Here is a 19,655-nt window from a genome sequence, read left to right on the forward strand (position 1 = left end):
GGGTTACTTGTAGTTAATAAAATAAAACACAATCAGGAACAGCGGAGCGTCGTTTTTATTAAGTTTTTACCCAGAATTTTCCGTCCCAGTAAACTCTAAAAATGTTATTCATTCCTAGCAATTTTTTTGAAGCTTACAGCCACACCTGTTGCGTATAAAAGAGTCCAACCTGTCGCGATAATTGGTCCGTAAACGGCCCCACAGGGATCAACAATAACGTGTGGAGGTCTTTGTCACCACCAGATAGGTTCAAATATTTGAACAAATTACAACATAAATACTAGACGATAACGGCAACAAACAGGCTAACGAGCGTCACCTGCACCCGCACGAAATTGTTCGTTGCACTGCGGCAAATTGCCGCCTTAATTGGCAACCTACGCATAATTACTGTGTGCCCTGAAATGCAACGAAAAGCACATCATTTCATCATTCCAGTCAAGACCCACCATCCGTGATCACCGCTTCGCACCAGAGCGCTATCTACCGGAAAGACGAGACACGATCGCACCTGTTCTACCTGCACAGGTGAGTGGGGGTTCACCTGGTCACGTGACCAGATTCTTTACGTAAAAAACAAGTCTAACCGCGCCTACCGTCCCTCTCGTTCGTTAAAAAACGCATCTCAAAAATTAAAAGCTTTGTCCGTGGGTGTTAAGCCGACAAATTTGAAATTTTCATTGAGACGTGGTCAGACGAAGTGCCTTTGTTGTCTCCCATTAATCGATTAATTGTCCGCATTGGCAATGCACGTATTTCGACACAAATACGTTGAAGAAAGTGAAGCAGAGTTAAAGTTCATCTCGCGGAGAGTAAACAGTGATTGTTAACGGTTAAATTTTTTTTCAAAAACTGAAGTGGCCCCCTTGTGAAAAAGTGATGCTGGTGCGTGAATTGTGCGACAATGTTTAATTATTTGAGGACGTTGCTTTGTTTGTTGTGCCTGTCCACGTTTCTCGATGGAGTTGTTTTGCAAGAAACGGGAGTTTACCTCGGGAGTACGGAGGGACCGAGAGGGACCAGAACGGAACATCCTGGTGGCACAATAGTCAACGATAAGTTGGTGTTGACCAAACAGAAAAGTCCGTACTGGTTAAGAAATGACATCATTATTGAAAGAGATGCGGAATTAATCATCGAACCTGGAGTGACTATAAACGTTGAGCCACAAGTTGGGATCACCGTTCGAGGAGTCTTGACTGCTGTGGTGAGTTTTTGCGTATTTAAAGATACGCACACCTAGCCGTACTGCCTTCATTCCGTTATAGCATACTTACCTAACAAAAGGAAAATCAATGAGCTTTCACGTTATTGAAAGTTTTCGAGGAACGCAATGAATGGAAACACAAAATTTTATATTTAGATAGCGCAGTTATCAAGATAAAATAGTTATCTATGTGATTACCGCAGTACTGTCACGTCTAGTTTTGAATATTCATACAATTGAAAGCCTAACTTCATAACTTTATTTGTGACCGAAATTTTGCCGCAAAGGCAACAGAATAGGTACATAATTTCTACGAAAAACACCTTACAAAAATGACTAAAATTTGTGTGTTTTTGTTAGTCATATAACGTTCACGTGTATTGATTCGTTACAATTCTGATGTTTACACTGTGATAAAACACTACTCATTAGTTTATTAGGTACATTTCGCTTGTTCTAATATGGTGCTTAGCGTATCATAATACTATTTCGAAATGTTTGCACGGGAATTTGTCATGGATCCAACTAACCTAAAGTAGATTTTGGGATCGGTTAATCAAGAAGTTTTACAATGTGCAATGTGGTACATGTTTAAGCAACAAAGGAAGTGAAAATCCTTGGTTATGGCTGAAGTAAGAATTATCCTTGGCGGCCCACAAGATTAAACAGAAGTCTAGTCAGACTCAAGTCGTTCTTAAAAAGAATTCAAGTCATAATACCTAGTTTTTGCAGTAAATCAAACAATAAAAAGAATGTGAACATTCCATAACCAGTATTTTTGTTGTATTTGTTATTCATCCAGCCTTGAACCTGTTCTTTGCATTTTACAAAATTTTCTCAAGGTACCTACCTAGTTTCCCATCATTTTTATCAGATCATCAAATTTTATGCAACTTCTTCCTAGTTTGAGTCTTTTTAAAGCTGATAAAAACATTTTTAAATCTCGATTCGTTTGTTTTTATCATTTTAAGAAATTTCTTGCAGCTTTCGTGTTTACCAATTTACATTTTCTTAAACTAAATTCTTGCTAACTGAATACAGTAGTCTCGATAACGTGAACCAATTAATGCAGGCGGTGTTCACGTTTTCGAAAAGTTCACGTTATCAACAAATCTAACCTCACTTCTTCCGTTCTATGTGTTTTTATTAATCTGCAGTTTGAAAAATCAGTGTTTTTAAGACGAGTGGTTCCTTCACAATTGACTCTTAAATTAAAAAAAAAAAAACACCTTTATGTACGTATGTTATTATAGGTATCAGAACATACCTACTAATTTCTGGAGAAAAAGTCCAATAAATTACTTTGCCGAAAAGTTTGTTTAGTTGAGAGTATGGTGCCCTTTTCACGCAAATTTTTAAGAGCCTAAACTTCTTCAAAGTCGGTATCATTTTTTCATTGTTCATGCTTTAGAGTATGAAAAGCCTTGACGTTCACGTTTTGGAATACGTAAATTTCAAACCTCAAAACACGTTTTTGGATGTTCACATTATGGTATGTTCATATTATCGAGACTCTACTGTATCTTTTTTAGAATAGGATAAATACTTGATCGTTACGTACAAAAGTTTTTTTTACCAAAATTAGCGTGTCTTAAAATATACATGTCTCAGAAATAAGTAGGTACATTAATTTTAACTGATAATAGAACTCGTTAATAGTAACAATATGTTTAAATATATTTTTTTCCTAAACCTTGAAATTATCCAATTAAAACTATTGAAAGATTTGGTCCATATTTCATTACCGACAAGCGAAGAACAAAAAACAAATGCAAACAAACTTTCACTTGATTTTTTGCTAACTGCTGCGCCCGTTGCTGTGACGTGACCTATAATGATAAAGATGGAAGAGAAAAAAGAGAATCATATGGTAGATATTAACTGAAAACAATTTTAATAATAAATATTTTAAACTGACTCTAATGACTAAGACATTGACAAAATGTCTCCTAAAATTAGTGTACCTAGTAATCTATAAAAATTCTCATAAAGTAATCAGAGTAATCAGTAATAACTAATCATTACAAGAACTGTTCAAAGAGGCGCCAATGAAATTCCAGCATGTCTCTGTTATTGCGAATTATTGTGGCACCATTTCCTACCTGTTCTCGTAAAACATCAATTGTATCAATTGGGATCGAATGTACCAAGTCCTTCACGTACCCCCACAAGAAGAAGTCGCACGGAAATTGTCTGGGCTCGAGGAGCACTCCCGCACGTTTCACCATACACTACACAATATCTATGTATTCAATATTCGAAAATAAACGGGCCACTTTCACAAAATTTTAGCTCAAATCACAGAATCAACACGTCAACACCTGCCTTTTGGAGTCGCATAAAACTAACTAAAAATTTAATCCGCTTATGTCTACCTCGGCCGCAAAGCGAAAAAACTTTATTTTAAAAACACAATGTTTTGTATCGATTTTAGAAAAAGTATTACATATACAATTATGTACAGTACCTACAATTTTCACGGTCATTGTCATTGGGTTAAATAACTAGAAAACAGACAGCTCGTCTAAGGAGGAAAAATACTGAAATGAAAATTATATTTTCGAAAAATGGTACGTAACAATTTTATTGTTCTTGAAGAGATTTGTTACTGGTTAAAATTAATCTACTTACATATTTATGAGACATGTATTTATTAAATAACTGTAGAAACATTTCTTTAATAAAACACATATTTTTTAAATACTTTTTTCTACCTCTGTTAATGAACTTGAGATCAGATAGCATAATCCATGTTGCGTTCGGACAAGCAAATTGTTTAATTTTGCAGCAGGTGGATCATTACTTGAATTACATTATACCAGCTGAACTATTACATAAGAACTGTGAAAGTCTAAATAATAATAAACATAATACATAGTATACAACAGGTTCCTGCAATATAATAGATAACAAAGATGCAGCTTATCAACATTGTTTAAGCAACAACGGTGAGTCACTTCGATTGACTCATCCTTGAGTGTCCCAGAAAAACGTACCATTTCCAATAAATGTTGATATATAATAATTACGTGCCATTAGGAAACGGGTTGATTCGTCAACGCTTAAATGACTCACTTGAACCTGAGGATATTAAGAGAAATGTTTTCGACGTACGTACATGTTAACATCCGAAAAGAAGTGCCTGTTTCATTTTATCCAGACAAAAATTTGATAGTAAATAACAGAAGTGAGGATGCTCCATTGTAGACAATGTTTCCTCTTTCCGGTAGTTTATTGTCCCTTGCATTCCATAAAAGCCTTGTTGGGTGGGTAGGTAACGCAATAATCATTAACGTTAGCGACACTTTTATGGCCGAAACCTCACAATAGACCCTTCATTATCTGCTTCTCCGTACATGCCTGTCTGCCAGACTGACGAATGTTTCAGGTTTCACTTGCAAAAAGCTTTACACCTTTACCGGGAATTTATTTTAATTAACCATTCTTTGATACCGTATCAGGTGTTGAACACATGTTAATGATAACAAATTGTAAATAACCAGCATACAATGTTCAGTCGTACATGTCTTTTTGTCGGGTGTACAAAGGATTAAATTGACACGAAATTTCTCTATAAGATTTTTTATCAAAGTTCAATATTTATTCAGCACCTGAAACTTGTTTGTCTACCGATAGGAGAAAAATACGTGGGGTTTGTCCAGATTCCGATTAAACAAAGACCCCGTTAAAACATTTTGTAGTTGCGAATATTAGTAATAAAACAAACATACCTATTTCGTCACAAAATTATCTCCAACATAAGGATTTGAGATTCAGATTGCTCGATATCCAAATAGATAACTGGTGAGTCATCGATTTAGCGTACAACGGCATCAAAAATTGGACAAGGTGAAGGATACGCTCTTAATTTTTATGAAGCATCATTAAAAGTTAAAAACACGGAGTGCATTTCCCGTGATTAATTGCGGTTCGAGTGTGGAGAATTAAAACAGTTCTTACCATCGTGGTAGGCTGTAAAAGTAAATAAAACAATTTCGCGGCGCGACTGACCATTTAAGGACTTGACTAATCGTATTAATTTTTTTAATTGCACGAAATGAACCCTTGCCCGAACCTCGGAACTCAATAGATGCAATTAAAATTAACACTAACTAGGTACATATCTGGTTTATTGCTAATTTCCGCTTGGGTTATTTAATTTACATTGCGTGTCCACACATAACCTCTCGATTAACTTTCAACGAAGCGGTTAATACACGCATGATGTTCTCAAAATTCTAAGAAATGTCAACCCAAGCAACGTAGGGACCTATAGTTGGGACAACGAACAGATATACATACATGGTAATAAAAAAAAAGGGATGTGGCGTTAGTTGTGCAGAACGATATACGCCGAACCCTGTTTCACAATGAGACAGGTTCTTTGCCATTTGTCATTCTTATAAGAATGTGATATAGGTAGTTGACAGACTGAGAAGTATTTTGCATTCATTGACGTGCACATCTTCTCCAAACATGAACACGTGGTCAAACTGCCGAAGCGTGTTTAAAAGTAATGAGCTGCCGTCAAGTAATTTTTGTGGATGTACATCAGGCTTTCAAAAATATGCGCACGTTTTGAATAAGCCAATTGGAAGCTGCTGTTTAAAATACGCGGGCACTAGGGGGCGGTTTTATTACTATATCTGTTCGTTGTCCTAACCTAACTATAAACCTTTTATACAGGGTTATTCTAAATGATTGTAGTCGAAGTAGGCCATGCCCATGTTATTACGTTTTTGCCGCTTTCATGTGAACTGTCAGTTGTGTCGCTGTCACTGTCATTTTTTAGGTGAAAAGTGCGGTGATGAGGATTTTATTTATTTTTGTTAAATTAACGATTGAATCCAGAAATATTGAGTTGTTCTACAATCAATTTTAAAAATATTGAGTTGTTTTGCACCCAATTTAACACATCATTTTGATGATTTTTTTATGTGGAGCGGCAACTATAAATTTTACATTCAGTTTTCACGCCCACTTCGACTACAATCATTTACAATAACCCTGTATATTTATGGTCTTTGCGCAAGTTGATGTGGTATCTACATCCGCTTCGACTTACTTCAGATAAAATCTTTGCGAATCTTCAAGAGAATGAAAAATTCAATTGTTGGTTTGGTGTTTCAGTTCGCTCAATATAAGATTTTGCAAAACACTGCAAAATACCAATAGATTTTTGACAATTTAATTATTCAGCTGGAAATGAACACAGTTATTTTTGCAAGAGCATGAAGTAACCATCGCATTGTTTATTTATAAAATTGCAAGAACGCTTGAATAAATTGTGACCCACAACAATTAATGCGAAATATGCTAATTAATTAAATTTAACTGTTTGAAAAATGAAAGTTGCGGCTATAACAATAAATGAGTTTTTTAACAATGTCGTTGTTCAGTAATTATGATCAAACTGGCAATTCCTTCCTGTTGAAAACTGTTTCATAGGTTCTACCCACGCGACGACTCAATATAAGTTGATTAACCTCTCTAAAAAGGGTCATACTGTAGAAACATGATAGGATAAGTCCATAAAATTCAATATTCTCTCAGACTTCAGCGCTTGGACGTAATTGATCAAACAACGAACGCGTGTTGAACACTGTCCTCATCAATATTCCCGCTACGTCGAAGGTGTATACTCAAATACCGCATTCAAATCCGCAGCAATGGACAAGTTGAACTCGTGTTGTCGCTAAACTCGTCAGCAAACAGTTAACTAGATGTTATCACAAATTCTTCGTACTACTTTTCTCCTAGTTTTTGAAGGAAAAGAAGGTGAACGTGAAGACTTTGTTTGCCCGCGGGAGCCTGAAGAGATTGGATAAGGCTGCACGATGTGCCATTGACCTGAGTATACCGTAGCATTTAATATGCATCGCTAACATCATTCCGAGATCCAAGAAGAACCATTTCAGTAAATTCGCTTTGTTCTACGACATAATTCTTGCTCTGGTAACAATTCAAACAGAGCCCGACGATTTTTCAACCGTTGTTTCCGCACCGACCGGGTCAGCTGAGCGTGGAAAATAATCAGTTATTCGGGCGAAGGCAAGAAAAGAAAGCTGCGTCGATCTGCGTATCCGAAGGAGCCGATTAATGTTGAACTGCAAATCATTACCGACAAGTTATGAGTCAAGAGCTGAATTTAGCCTTGTACCAGTACAATCGTAATTCTAATCTGTCGAGTAATGGCGCCGGGAGTGTACGTACATTCTTGCAAAATTACATCCTTCAAATGCAAAGGTCTGCTGACACTTCTGCGGAACGTAATGAGCACTCGCGATCTGGCTCGACTTTCTTTTCTCGAACAATAGAGAACGATGTGGGTGTGAATCGGCTAAAAAATTTGTTGTATCTCTTGTAGGGTACCGAAGATGAGCGAATTGTTTTAACGACCGCGGAGGAAGCCTCCGCGAAGAATATTAATTTGCCAGACATCCGGCTCTCTGATGGTCCGACGATTTTGGCGGGTCGAGTCCAGCTGCGTCACAATGGCCGTTGGCGTAGCGTCTGCACCAATTCCAAGAAGTAAGCAATCACTTTTTAAAATTCATTGATCATTGTATTAATTTGAACGCTCAGTTGGACGCGTGCCGATATGGAAACGGCTTGCAGACAACTCGGATTTCAGGGTGGGGCGTTTTTTAATTGGTTCGACAGACAGATGCCCCTAAAACCGCGACTTCTCTACGAAGAACCAAAATGTGCAGGAACCGAAAGCTCTCTATACGATTGTCAGTGGGAGACCAGACAAATGGGGTCTGGAGTGTGCGACTACCATCCAGATCTGGCGATTCAATGCATGCCGAGACACGATCAACCGCTACCCTTTTGGAGAGGAATTAAATTCGAAGATGCAAAATTCACGAAAATCTTGACCCTGGCGAATACGTTGTACGTGCCTACGTCTATATCTAAACTACACTACGTCCATATTTTGTACGCTGGTGCTGGAAGAAATCAAAACACTTCAAGCGCTGTTGAAGTAGAAGGAATACCTCCTCTCATGGATCACTTAGAAGTTGTGAATTCAGCGTACAACGGGATCAACATCACGAGACCAGATGGTCCCGTCACTGTCAACAACTGTACCTTGCGAAGTAACCGCGGTTATGGTATTTTCATCAATTCCAGTTACGGTTTGACTCATATTGACGGATGTGTGATCAACGAGAACGGCGGCGACGGCATAAGATACGTCCGCGCCGAGGAGAGATCGGAGGAAAGAAGTGACAGATCAGGTTACAGCGACTTTTGTAACATCGCCATGGTCTCCAGTCAAACTTTCCCTCTGCAACTTTTCGCCGAACAAACAATATTTTTGAATCAGGTTAAATCATGTGATAAAGTGTTCACGACGCGTTACGGTAACGTGATAACGTTAACGATCTTGAGGGTCGTCACTAATCGCAACAACACCGCCAACATCGAAGTTTACGACGGTTCAACTCTGAATCATCGACTGTTGACGAAGTTCTCAATCCGGAACAATACCAGACCTCAGTCGTTGACCAGCACCGGCCATCAAATTTCCATCAAGTTTAGAGCAGAACCTCGAACCGAGACCGTGGTTTTCATGCGGTTGCTTTCTGGTCTCAGCAAAAGTTACGATTTGAACGTGAGCTATTCCGACGTTTCGGAAAACTTGGGCAGAGGGATCGCCGTGGACAATTTGAGATCGCAAGTCCACATCTACAAGAGTTCCGTCTCCAAGAATCAACACGTAGCGGGAGTTCACGTTACCAGTGGAGTTGGGGATGTTAACGTGACCGAGAGTCGAATCTCTTTCAACGAAGGCGACGGAATTAATATTACGTACACCGGGGGAAGCAGGAATATCTCTAGATCTTCCATTAGTTCAAATGAAGGTTATGGAATCGCCGTGTGGTTGAACAACACGAAAAAAACTGAGTTCATAATTGCCAACCAAACAACTGTGGTGCAATATTCGGACATCTACAAGAATTTGGACACTGGAATCTTGCACGGCAATTTCTGTGGGGAGTCGCTGTTCAATTTCACGGGAAACAGCTTCAAAAATTGCCTGAACGATGCTCTTGAAATATTGACGTGTTGGAGGGACGGGAATGTTTCCACTAGACTGCAAATTGGACACAACGAATTCATCGGGAACAGTAGAATAGGGTTGCGAATAACGCCGGCTTTGAATCTGAACGCCAAGATCGAGTACAATCATTTCAGACAGGGTACTTTTGGGGCTCTACTGATCAAGAACAAACCGTTGGAGCAGTTCAACATCTTGACAACTAAGATTGACGTGGTGCAAAACTATTTTATCAACAATTCTGGTACTTTCGTGGCAAATCTAGCACTGTCGCCGTACGCTCCAAACCAGTTTTTGCTTTTCACAAGAAATTTTGTCAAGAACAACAGAATCGCGGAGCCGTTTCAGCCGGAAGATGGTTCTGTTTCGAACCTAAATCCAAGAAGTAGAGTCGCCGCTCCTATAGTTGTCGGTTCAGATAACGTCGATGTCTTCAGGAATATCATCGAAAATCCTGACTCTAAATATGAAATCGGAAGCCATCTCGAAGACCAGAGCAAATTGATCAATTGCACTTACAACTGGATCGGATTTAGTCGCGACGAAGATATTTTCCCTCGACTGTTTCATCGTTTCGACCGGTACAACCTCGCCAAGATAAATTTCGTGCCGTTCCTTCTTCACAACTCTAACCCGCTGACAACCCGGATCAATCAGTATCCTCTGTACGTTCCGAATTTCGTCAACAGCAATTTGAAGAAAGTGGGGGGCGAAGTGGAGGGTGAGGAAACTCTCGACCGAGGGGAGTACATTGTAGAGAGAGACATCAACATCCGTCCTGGGGGAAAACTGACGATCGAGCCTGGCGTGACGTTGAGATTTCCTCCTTCAGTTGGGATGATGGTCGGCGGGAAGCTGGAAGCGCGAGGTGCAGAACCCGACAGCATCAAGTTCGTTTTGAAAGAAGAGATTTCGCATTCACCCGACAACGAAACGTACGAAATTGAGACGGAGAAATACGACTCGGAGACGGAAATCATTCAGATAGAACCGAAAGTCCCGATCAGACTGCTGGGTGGAGTGTCAGAGACTGAAGGTCGGCTGCAAGTTAAGATAAACCAACAGTGGGGTACCGTGTGCAATTACGGATGGACAGTAGAAAACGCCGCCCTCGTGTGTCAACAACTGGGTTACGTTTTGAACCCCGACGATTGGTTCCTGGAACCAAACGAGATTCCGGACGCTGGGACCGCCGAAGGAGTGATCCTGTCGAACGTCCAGTGCGATCCCATCGATCTGGACATAACTAAATGCAAAGCTGAGACTAAAGGAAACTTCGAAAACTCGTGCGGCCACGAAAACGATGTCGGAATACGTTGCTACAAGTCTTCGTGGGCGGGAGTCAGATTCGGAGCTTTGGCCGAAAGAAGTAACATTCAGTACATCACAGTTGAGATGGCGGGTTTGTTGGATTATGCGACCAATGCGTTCAAGCCAGCCCTGCAGATTGATTTTGCCAGACACAATTTCGAAAACATACGAATTTCCAACAATTATCACGACGGAATGGGAGTCATCTACGCAGATATCTTCACAGATGATGCAGTGAACACGGTGAAGAATTCAGAATTCTCCAACAACAAAGGCGCCGGACTCAGTTTGAAACAACTGGGATTCAGGATCTTCGGCAGCACCATCGAGAACAATTTCATCGGTGTTAAGCACGACCCCGTGTTGACGGGCTTGCAACAGAGGGAACTCGCCGGATGGTTCCTCACCTCCGAGGATAATACCCGTTACAAACCTCTGATGGTTCCCTACACTTCTGACCAAAACATCATCCAAGTGGAACGCGGCGAGACCAAGTATCTTGTAACGTCAAAAGTAATGGGGGACAGCATTTCGAAGTCGTACAAATTCAGAAGCGATCCTGGATGGGTCATCGGGATACAACTGTTAAATCCCATCGAGAATCGCAGCACCGAAAGTATCACGATTCAAGACGCGATCGTTTCTAACAACAAATCAACCGTTTGGGTCCTCAAACGCGACCTCACTGTTTTCCCAACCACTTCCAGTAGCCACGGCATCGTTTTAGACTACAACAGTGGCGATTACGCCATCGGGGGAACAGTTCTTGTCATCAGTACCATAAGAGCGCCTGTTCAAAACGTGTACAAGAAAATTGTCAAGGGTCCGGTTCCTACGCTGACCCTGATCAACTCAAAAATCAGAAACAATCAATTTGGAGTCCACGCGTCGTATTACAATAGATATTTGAACGAATTGGGAGACCACTTCTTGAGGAAGGCTAACGAAAGTTTACAGTTTATTAGTTGCGAGATTTCACATAATCACAACGAGGCGATATTTGTCCATTCGCCACATTGGGATTTACACAGGAGTAACATCTCCGAGGTTGTGATAATGATTAATAATTCGCTGATCACAGACAACGGAAAAGGCGTCTATCAGTTCTCGAGAGATATGAGATCGTCGAACAATCTTTTCCATTACATAATGCAGGACGATACTGTTGAAAGAAACAAGGCAGGAGGATTCGTTGTCAACTTGCCGTATGTCTGGCAGTACAACGAGAACTTTACTCATTCTGTCTACATGGACAACAACACCTGGACGAACAATAAAAAGTTTAGTTTCAACGTTGACGGACATTTTGCTGTTGTTAACATCACCAAGAACCGATTCAGCGAGAATAGTTGCGCAAGTGGACTGATATCAATCGGTGGAATGGAAAAGAAGTTGTTGATTGGTCGGAACGTATTTAGCAGCAACAACGGTAGATTTATTATCGAGTTTGTTTCGAACAGCCAGTCGGAAATAATCGGTGAGGTACCAGCAAGATTCATTTTCAACGACCTGAGGAGCAACAGGTACGCTTCGATGGGTCGAGGTCTTGGTATTTTGCAAATGAAGAAAGACCCAACTAGTGTGGTGGCTTTCCGTGGCATCCAGAAAGTGAACGTTTATAGAAACCGATTTTCTCAGAACCAATTGGATTATCAGTTGATCGCCGGGATAAAGACAGCCAAAATTAATAACTATTTGAACGTCCGTGAAAATTGGTGGGGCACCGACAACGAAATCGAAATCAAAGAGAAAATCTTCGATTTTGACGACTGGAACAACCACGCGGTCGCAGATTTTAAACCATACTTGTTGACCGATAATTTCGAAGCGAGCTACTCTACATCGTTCTCTTCGAACCATTCAGTCGACTTGAACAGACTCGGTGGCAGAATAACAACAGATTTGGCCCTGCCGAGTCGGAACACGCCGTACCTGATCCAGTCCGATATAACTGTGATGCCGGAAGCAACCCTAACGATTGATCCTGGGGTGGTGATGGAGTTTGGACCGAACGTCGGGATTCTAGTTTTGGGGAGCTTGAAAGCTCAAGGCTACGAGGGTAGCGAGATCATAATGCGACCCATATCCAGATCCGGGTATTTGGAGTCGGGAATCGAGAACCCCATTGTGAGGGAAAAAAGACAAGTGGAGTCGCTGACTGGAGGAGAGAGCATAAGGCTGTGCAAAGGACGGAGCTGCAACGACGCCGACGAGAGCTCCCCGCGTGAAGGTTTCCTCGAATACTTCAACAAGACCACTTTGCAGTGGATTCCGATGTGCGACCCGAGGTTCACAGAGAGAAATGCCCAAGTTGTTTGCGGGGAGTTGGGTTTTGATCCTTTGAACGTCTTCTTCGACCACGACATCAGAATTGAATTTCACAGTAACTCGTTGTCGAGGATCTGGACGTGGCCGGAGCCGCTGCAGTGCAAAGGGACCGAAAAGAAATACGAAGACTGTCCCATCAGGCTGAACGGTCAGCAGTTCGGGCAGCGACATCGATGCAAGTGGAATTCCAAATTTGTTTTCATACAGTGCGGACAGAGGAATCTCGAGCGGAAATATGAATATTGGGGTGGAGTCCGTTTCGCCAATCCGGAATTCGAGCAGCAGTTGCACGCTCATAGAATCCATAATGTCCAGACGCATTCGACGATGCAAATTCAAGAGTCGGTAATGGAGTTTGTTAACATAATAGGAGCTGGGATACTGCACAATGAAAAGTCGCCGGCCATTCAGAGCATCATTAAGAGTCCCAAGATAAACTACGTTCATGTCATGAAGAGCGCTTCGCACGGCATCAATTTAATTTCGCCGTCGAATACAATGAACTTGTTGTATAACACGGTTGAAGATTCATTGGGCATCGGAATAAACACTTTGTCGCTGACCGGTGAGGGGAGGGAGTCGCAGGAGTCCAGTTTTACGCCGCTGAAGAGTCCAGATCTTCCTTACAATCTGTTCAGTTTGGTCGACATTTGCGATACGCACAAGGAAATCAGGATTGACGAGAGAGTGTTGGTTTACTACAAATACGACAATTATCCTGTGAATTGCATAAAGATCTTCAAGAGCGCCTACAACATCAAGACTTTAGGGTTCAGACTGTTACAGTTTAATCTGTTCAATTCGACCCGAAAATACAGCATCCCCGATTTCATTTCATTGTACGATGGAGACATTTACAACGTTTCGTCAAAATTAATCGAACAGATCACAATGAATTCACATAACGAGAAGAAGCTGGTCAGGACCAAATTGCCGAGTTTAAGTATCAAACTTTTTGCGAACGGTGCCTCATCCAATCATGGATTTATAGCAGAAGTCGTCACGCTGCCAATATCGGCGATTGCTTTCAGTAAGTTGTGGAAATATAAGTGGCGCGATCACCGAAAATATAATTTTTTACTATTTCCAGATCGAGACGTGCAACACAATATTTCTTATTCCGTGGTGAACAAAAACAGGGAAGGTGCGATACGTTACACATCGGCGGGCGAAGTCAACCCTATCGTGACCATCGACAAGAACCAGTTCAAGTACAACTGCGAGAAACTTTACGGTAACTTCACCACTTGCAATGCAGCTGTCGAGATCGATGTACAAAACACCCAAACAATTTTCTTCAGAGTAAGCGTACTGCGCCGTTTAAGAAACAATCAATAACGAGCGAATCCCATTTCAGAATAATCTAGTTGATGGGAATCAGGGAGGTTTATCAATCAAGGCGGATTCGCGAGGATCCGCCACGTCTCTCAAGGGCTACATCCACAATAACTTGTTCGTTAATAACAGTAATTTGCCCGTTTTGTACGTGGAGGGCCGTCAGTCTTCGCCGTATCAAGAAGTCGTCATTTATCGGAACTATTTTACCAGGAACAAAGCCCGTTATTTCAATAACATAGTCCTGAAGCAGGTTGTCTCTAATTTCACCTACAACTACGTCAAGAGGAATATCGGAATGCAAAACTTGGAAGTGTCCGGGTTCGATAAAGTGCGGCTGCCCATCTATCAAACGACCTCTCATAATGGATTTTATCAGTGAGTATACCGGAAGGGATTCTGTGCTGAATTGAAAATTGTGGTTTTCAGTAATTATGCCGTACATCGCGAGAGCAGGTCTACGATTGTTGCGGGGACGGCGGGTCAGCAATACGTTGATAATATCTTCTTTGACCCAGATAATGATTACGAAATGATAACAGTAAACAGATCTCTGTAAGTATTGTTACGTGCACTTTTTACAATAGCAGTAAGTTGGAAGCTACCGTAGTAGTACGAGTAGAAACGTGACTTCTTCTGCTCATCCCGAACAGTGAGAAGACTTATTAAGTATTTTGATATATGACTGTAACTAACCAAATATGAGACATAATGTGAACAGCTGTGCGTGAATTTGATGCCGGGATGATAAATATGTCGCAACGGTTTTTACTAAAATCCTGTACCTTATCTAGACCCTGACTCATATATCTGTTTTTATAGTCGTAAATAATTATTAGATATCGATGTTTATGTTTCACGTAACACTGTTTCCACAAAAAGGATGAGTACGAAGAACAATTAAGTAATAAGTATGAGAGACTAGAGCAATAAGCTTGTAGACGAAAATAGAGTAGATATTGAGTTAGAAGTAAGCTGGAACAAAACACAAGCGATGCATAGTTTTAGCGTAATTAAAAAGCGAAACTCATTTGTTTGGTTATTAAAAATTTCGACGTACGGCAAAACACTTGACGATCTGTAAGATCGCCTTAAAAAATTCAAAGTTGATTGATTTCAACAACGAAGAGTGAGAAGTCTGTCTTTTGTAGTTACGGAATTGTTAGCAAAAAAAAGTACGACGCTTTGTGGGACTAACGTCTCGATATTATAAGATGTTAAAAACAAAGTGATTTCTCTACATTTAGTTTTTGTTCAAATTCCACATATTTCCTACACTATGACTTTGAAGTACCGTGCATTCAAATAAATTCGGAATTACAGTAGGCTGTGATTTTATTATGAAGTTGGCAATATGCAAATTTTAAAGGCAGCACAGCAGTGACATTTGACAGCACAGTACACATCTTTATTCTGACATAAAACTATTGACAGCTGTCAGTGCTAAAACATCTACCAATAGTTAATAAACAAAATATACATCGTGTCTCAGAAATAAATACATACATTAATTTTAACTGGTTATGGAACTTGTTAATAGAGACAATACAGCACTTACAGCAGTCACTAGTCACATAGGGCTTCTTTCAGAATTTAGTTTGTACGCAACCAAAAATACTAATATCGCTGACCACTTGATGCCGTTTATAATGTGATTTAATTTACTAATCAACGTAGGTATGTAACTTGGCTAAAAATGTCAAAATGACAGTTGATAAATTTAATTATTGATTTCATTAATCGGAACAGGATGACAAAATGATAAAAAAATGTCCTCCATTAGCTTGATGACATGCTTCAAACCTATTAAGGAACGATCGCCGAACGCGTTATCCTGTTCTGATTAATGAAATCAATAATTAAATTCATCAACTGTCATTTTGACATTTTTAGCTAAGTTAAATTACCTACGTTGATTACGAAATGAAATCACATTATAAACGATATCAAGTGGTCAGCGTTATTAATATTTTTGGTACAAAATACATTCAGAAATAAGCCTTATGTGACTAGCCCTGTATACATATTTCAATATATTTTTTTCCTAAGCCTTGAAGTTATCCAATTAAAATAATTGAAAGATTCGGCACAAATTTCGTTACCCGCCTATGGGGATTGCTTCGCCGATGCTGATAAGCGAAGAATAAAAAACAAATGCAAGAAAACTTTCACTTGTTTTTTGGTAACTTACAACTGCTGCGCCCGTTACTGTAATCTATAATGATAAGGGTGGAAGAGAAAAAAGAGAATCATATGGTAGATATTAAATGAAAACAATTTTAATAATAAATGTTTTAAAATGACCCTAATGAATCACCATACATAAAATACTGAAATGAAAATTATATTTCAAGAAAATGGTGCATAACAATTTTGCTGACAATTTTCTTGACGAGGTCTGTCACTGGTTAAAATTAATATATGTACTTATTTCTGAGACACGTTGTATACATTACAGCCTACTCTAATTCCGAATTTATTTAAAGGCAAGATATTTATTTACACATTTAAACAACTAAATACTTCCTCCTTGGACAATAAAGCAAAAAAAAAATAGTTTTTTTTAAATACAAGATTAAGTAAACAGTACAATTTAATTGTTGAACATTTTTATAAATTCACTAACATGATTTTTTACTGTTTTATGTTGCATGGTGCATGCAGATTTGAATTCAACAGGTAAGAAATAGCATAGAAATTAAGTGTTGTGTAGTCAGTCTTACTTGAGGTAATGGTCTTTGAGGGGTTCACCTAACCCTTAAAGAAAGGCCAACTAACCAAGAAATGTGGTTCGTTGCATGCAGTGTAGATGGTGGCTTTTCGGCTTTTCGTTAACGTTAAATTCTGATTTCTGTTTTACTATCAGTTCTACAAATGTTTACATAACGACAATAAATACTTTGTGTTTAGCACTTTACAACTGTGGAATACAAAAATCGACGCTGCTTACAACTACTGGGGATTGAACAACAGTCTGGGTGTGAGGGGCCGCATCAAAGATCAAAGTGACGATCCAAGACTGCTCGAAGTAATTTACACACCATATCACCTGAACAATCAATCCGTTTTGCTCAACAAAAAATGCCCCCCTGGATGGGATTTGGTTGGAGGGACTTGTTATATTTATATCGGTGCCCCCATGTCGTTCCATGAAGCGAAGGCGTTTTGCCAGGTAATCCGACACTCAGAAAATGACAGTCACTTCTGTAAATAATAATGTTCCAGGCTGATAACGCATCAATGCCGTATTTATTGGGAAATTTGAATTACGTGAATTTGTACGAGTTTATAAGATCACAGCAACAATGGTACTTGTATTCGGATAGGGTGTGGGTCCAACATATTGACAGGATCGACGAATGCACCATATTTGCATACCAAAAAGTCGAAACTGATAACTGCCAACAAAGAAATCCATTTATATGCGAAATAGGTAAGAGTGGAGGTAATCGGATGACGTCCGAATCTAAAAATATTCATTTCAGACCCGAAGGTATCCATCACGATATTACCCTTGACGGACGATGTGGTCACGATTGCGGTAATTAGCAGTCTAGTACTGGCGGTCCTTCTGATAGCAATTGTCGGCATTTGTTGGTGGAGCAAATCGAAATATCGGCGAGCGCAGCGACTGGAAAGAAGAAACAGCATCAGACAGAGTTTGCACTCGTTGAGGTCTGTAGGGCTGGCTCCTGGAAGCTTCTCCGATGCCAGCTATAGAAGAAAAGCGGCACAATTGGTACATTAATCGGCAGCAGCGATAATTTCGCGACTTACGATTTGTTTGCAGAGCTCCAGATCGACTGACACCTTGACGAAAAGCTCCGATTACAAGAAGATGATCACCACGAACGGTTCGTTGGATAGTATGGAAAAGTCGACGTACACCTCATCCCTTGAAGACAACCAATCGTATGACATTTACGAAGCTCATAATCCTAATCCTGCCGCTTTTGCTTATAGCCCAACGATAGAGTATCACAAATCACCGAACCGCTTCGAAAATCAATACGACAGAGGCAAGAACTTCGAATTGGCGTATAAAAACGAGGGTTTCAGGGACAACTCGACTTTCGCCACCAATTCAAATTATCAATCGCGCGCTGAAAGCGTCCAGGACAGTACGACGAACGACGAAACTCCCATCATTCAAGACAACGGCGGGAACAGTGTCTCGTACCCACCCAGCGAATACTACAACACCGATACGTTGCCGCTGAGTAGTGTTTCAGGAAAGTCGGACTCGACTCTAGACTTGAAGAAAGGCATTGACGACATCAACAAGAACAGGAATTACGATCCTGTGTACAGCAGAGAAAGACCGAACGCGAATTTGATACACGAGTTGAAAAATAAGTTTCCTAAGAGTCCGCCGCCGCCACCGGATCCGTCCGAGGTGCAGTCGCCTACGTATTCAGAAAAACTGGATAATTTGCAGTATTCGCCGACACCTGAGTATAATATTGTCGGTTTGGCTGGACCGGATGACAGACCGCATTCGGCGAATATCTTAGAAACCGATTTTGACCAGCCCCATCCGAAACCGAAAATGAGGTCCAAAAGCGAAGTGTTCTTAGAGACTAATTTCGACTACACACCACCTAACGGTAGTCCACAATTAAATTCACCAATTTCTGAATACAGTAGAAGTAAGAGTCAGCCGCTGGAGACGGCGATGTAAGGGCAGCAATAAGTTTAGTGCCTTTTGTGATAATATGTACTGACTTTATTCAAATTGTTGTGCTTTAAATGATCATTCGCCATGATTATTGCATTGTGATACTAGGACCAATAAATAATTTCTACCATCTGTTAAACAATCGCAGAAATGTGTTCGTATTTAATATAGAAGATTATGACGTCCTAAAACTAATTTTAATTTATTGTTTTTTATATGTTAAAATTGTTTTTATAAAGATGACTGCGTTATTTATAGGTTAATTAGGAAGACAAACTACTGTTACAACTATCATATAAGTGCAATTATATATATGAATTATTTTGATAATAAATCGCTTTTTTACAGATGTTAGTTAATATAAGAAAATTTTATAGCAAATAAGATCTCATTGTTGTAAATATACATACATATATCACATGAAAATAAAACATTTCTTACGAAAAAATATTAACAAACAGATTAGTAGTCACTAATTAAGCGTTATCCTGTCACTTTTTTTTGAGCAAGCTCAAAGATTATCAGTAACTAACATAATAACTTTATATTTTGGATTTAACAGACGTTTATTAATCACAAGGTGTCATTTTGTAGATCAATTTATGCAATTTCTAGCATCGCTTAAATTGCAATTCTTTCAGAAACGTGTTTTTTCGTCTTATCGCGGAAGTCAGTTTGCAGTAGCAGTAAATAAAGGAAAAGGTAGTTTTTGTTAAGAAATAAATCTA

At 39.8% G+C, this 19,655-nt stretch overlaps 1 protein-coding gene across 3 annotated transcripts; it reads left to right on the forward strand.

Annotated features, from left to right (window-relative positions):
- The first annotated feature begins 561 nt into the window (after nt 1-561).
- On the forward strand, nt 562-19,387 carry bark (protein bark beetle). 3 transcript variants are annotated; one of them, XM_069050706.1, is made up of 12 exons: nt 562-1,207; nt 7,575-7,738; nt 7,793-13,944; nt 14,005-14,216; nt 14,272-14,627; nt 14,679-14,804; nt 16,914-16,928; nt 17,160-17,421; nt 17,475-17,682; nt 17,735-17,988; nt 18,040-18,161; nt 18,213-19,387. In XM_069050706.1, the coding sequence occupies exons 1-12, from the start codon at nt 905-907 to the stop codon at nt 18,928-18,930; spliced, it is 8,892 nt and encodes a 2,963-aa protein (XP_068906807.1). In that variant the 5' UTR covers nt 562-904; the 3' UTR covers nt 18,931-19,387. The 3 variants fall into 3 exon arrangements, with proteins under 3 accessions (XP_068906807.1, XP_068906805.1, XP_068906806.1); XM_069050704.1 differs by having other exon boundaries at nt 18,040-19,387; XM_069050705.1 differs by lacking the exon at nt 16,914-16,928 and having other exon boundaries at nt 18,040-19,387.
- The last annotated feature ends 268 nt before the right edge of the window (nt 19,388-19,655 follow it).

This window comes from Tenebrio molitor, chromosome 6 (assembly GCF_963966145.1).
Source record: "Tenebrio molitor chromosome 6, icTenMoli1.1, whole genome shotgun sequence".
Taxonomy (NCBI): Eukaryota; Metazoa; Arthropoda; class Insecta; order Coleoptera; family Tenebrionidae; genus Tenebrio; species Tenebrio molitor.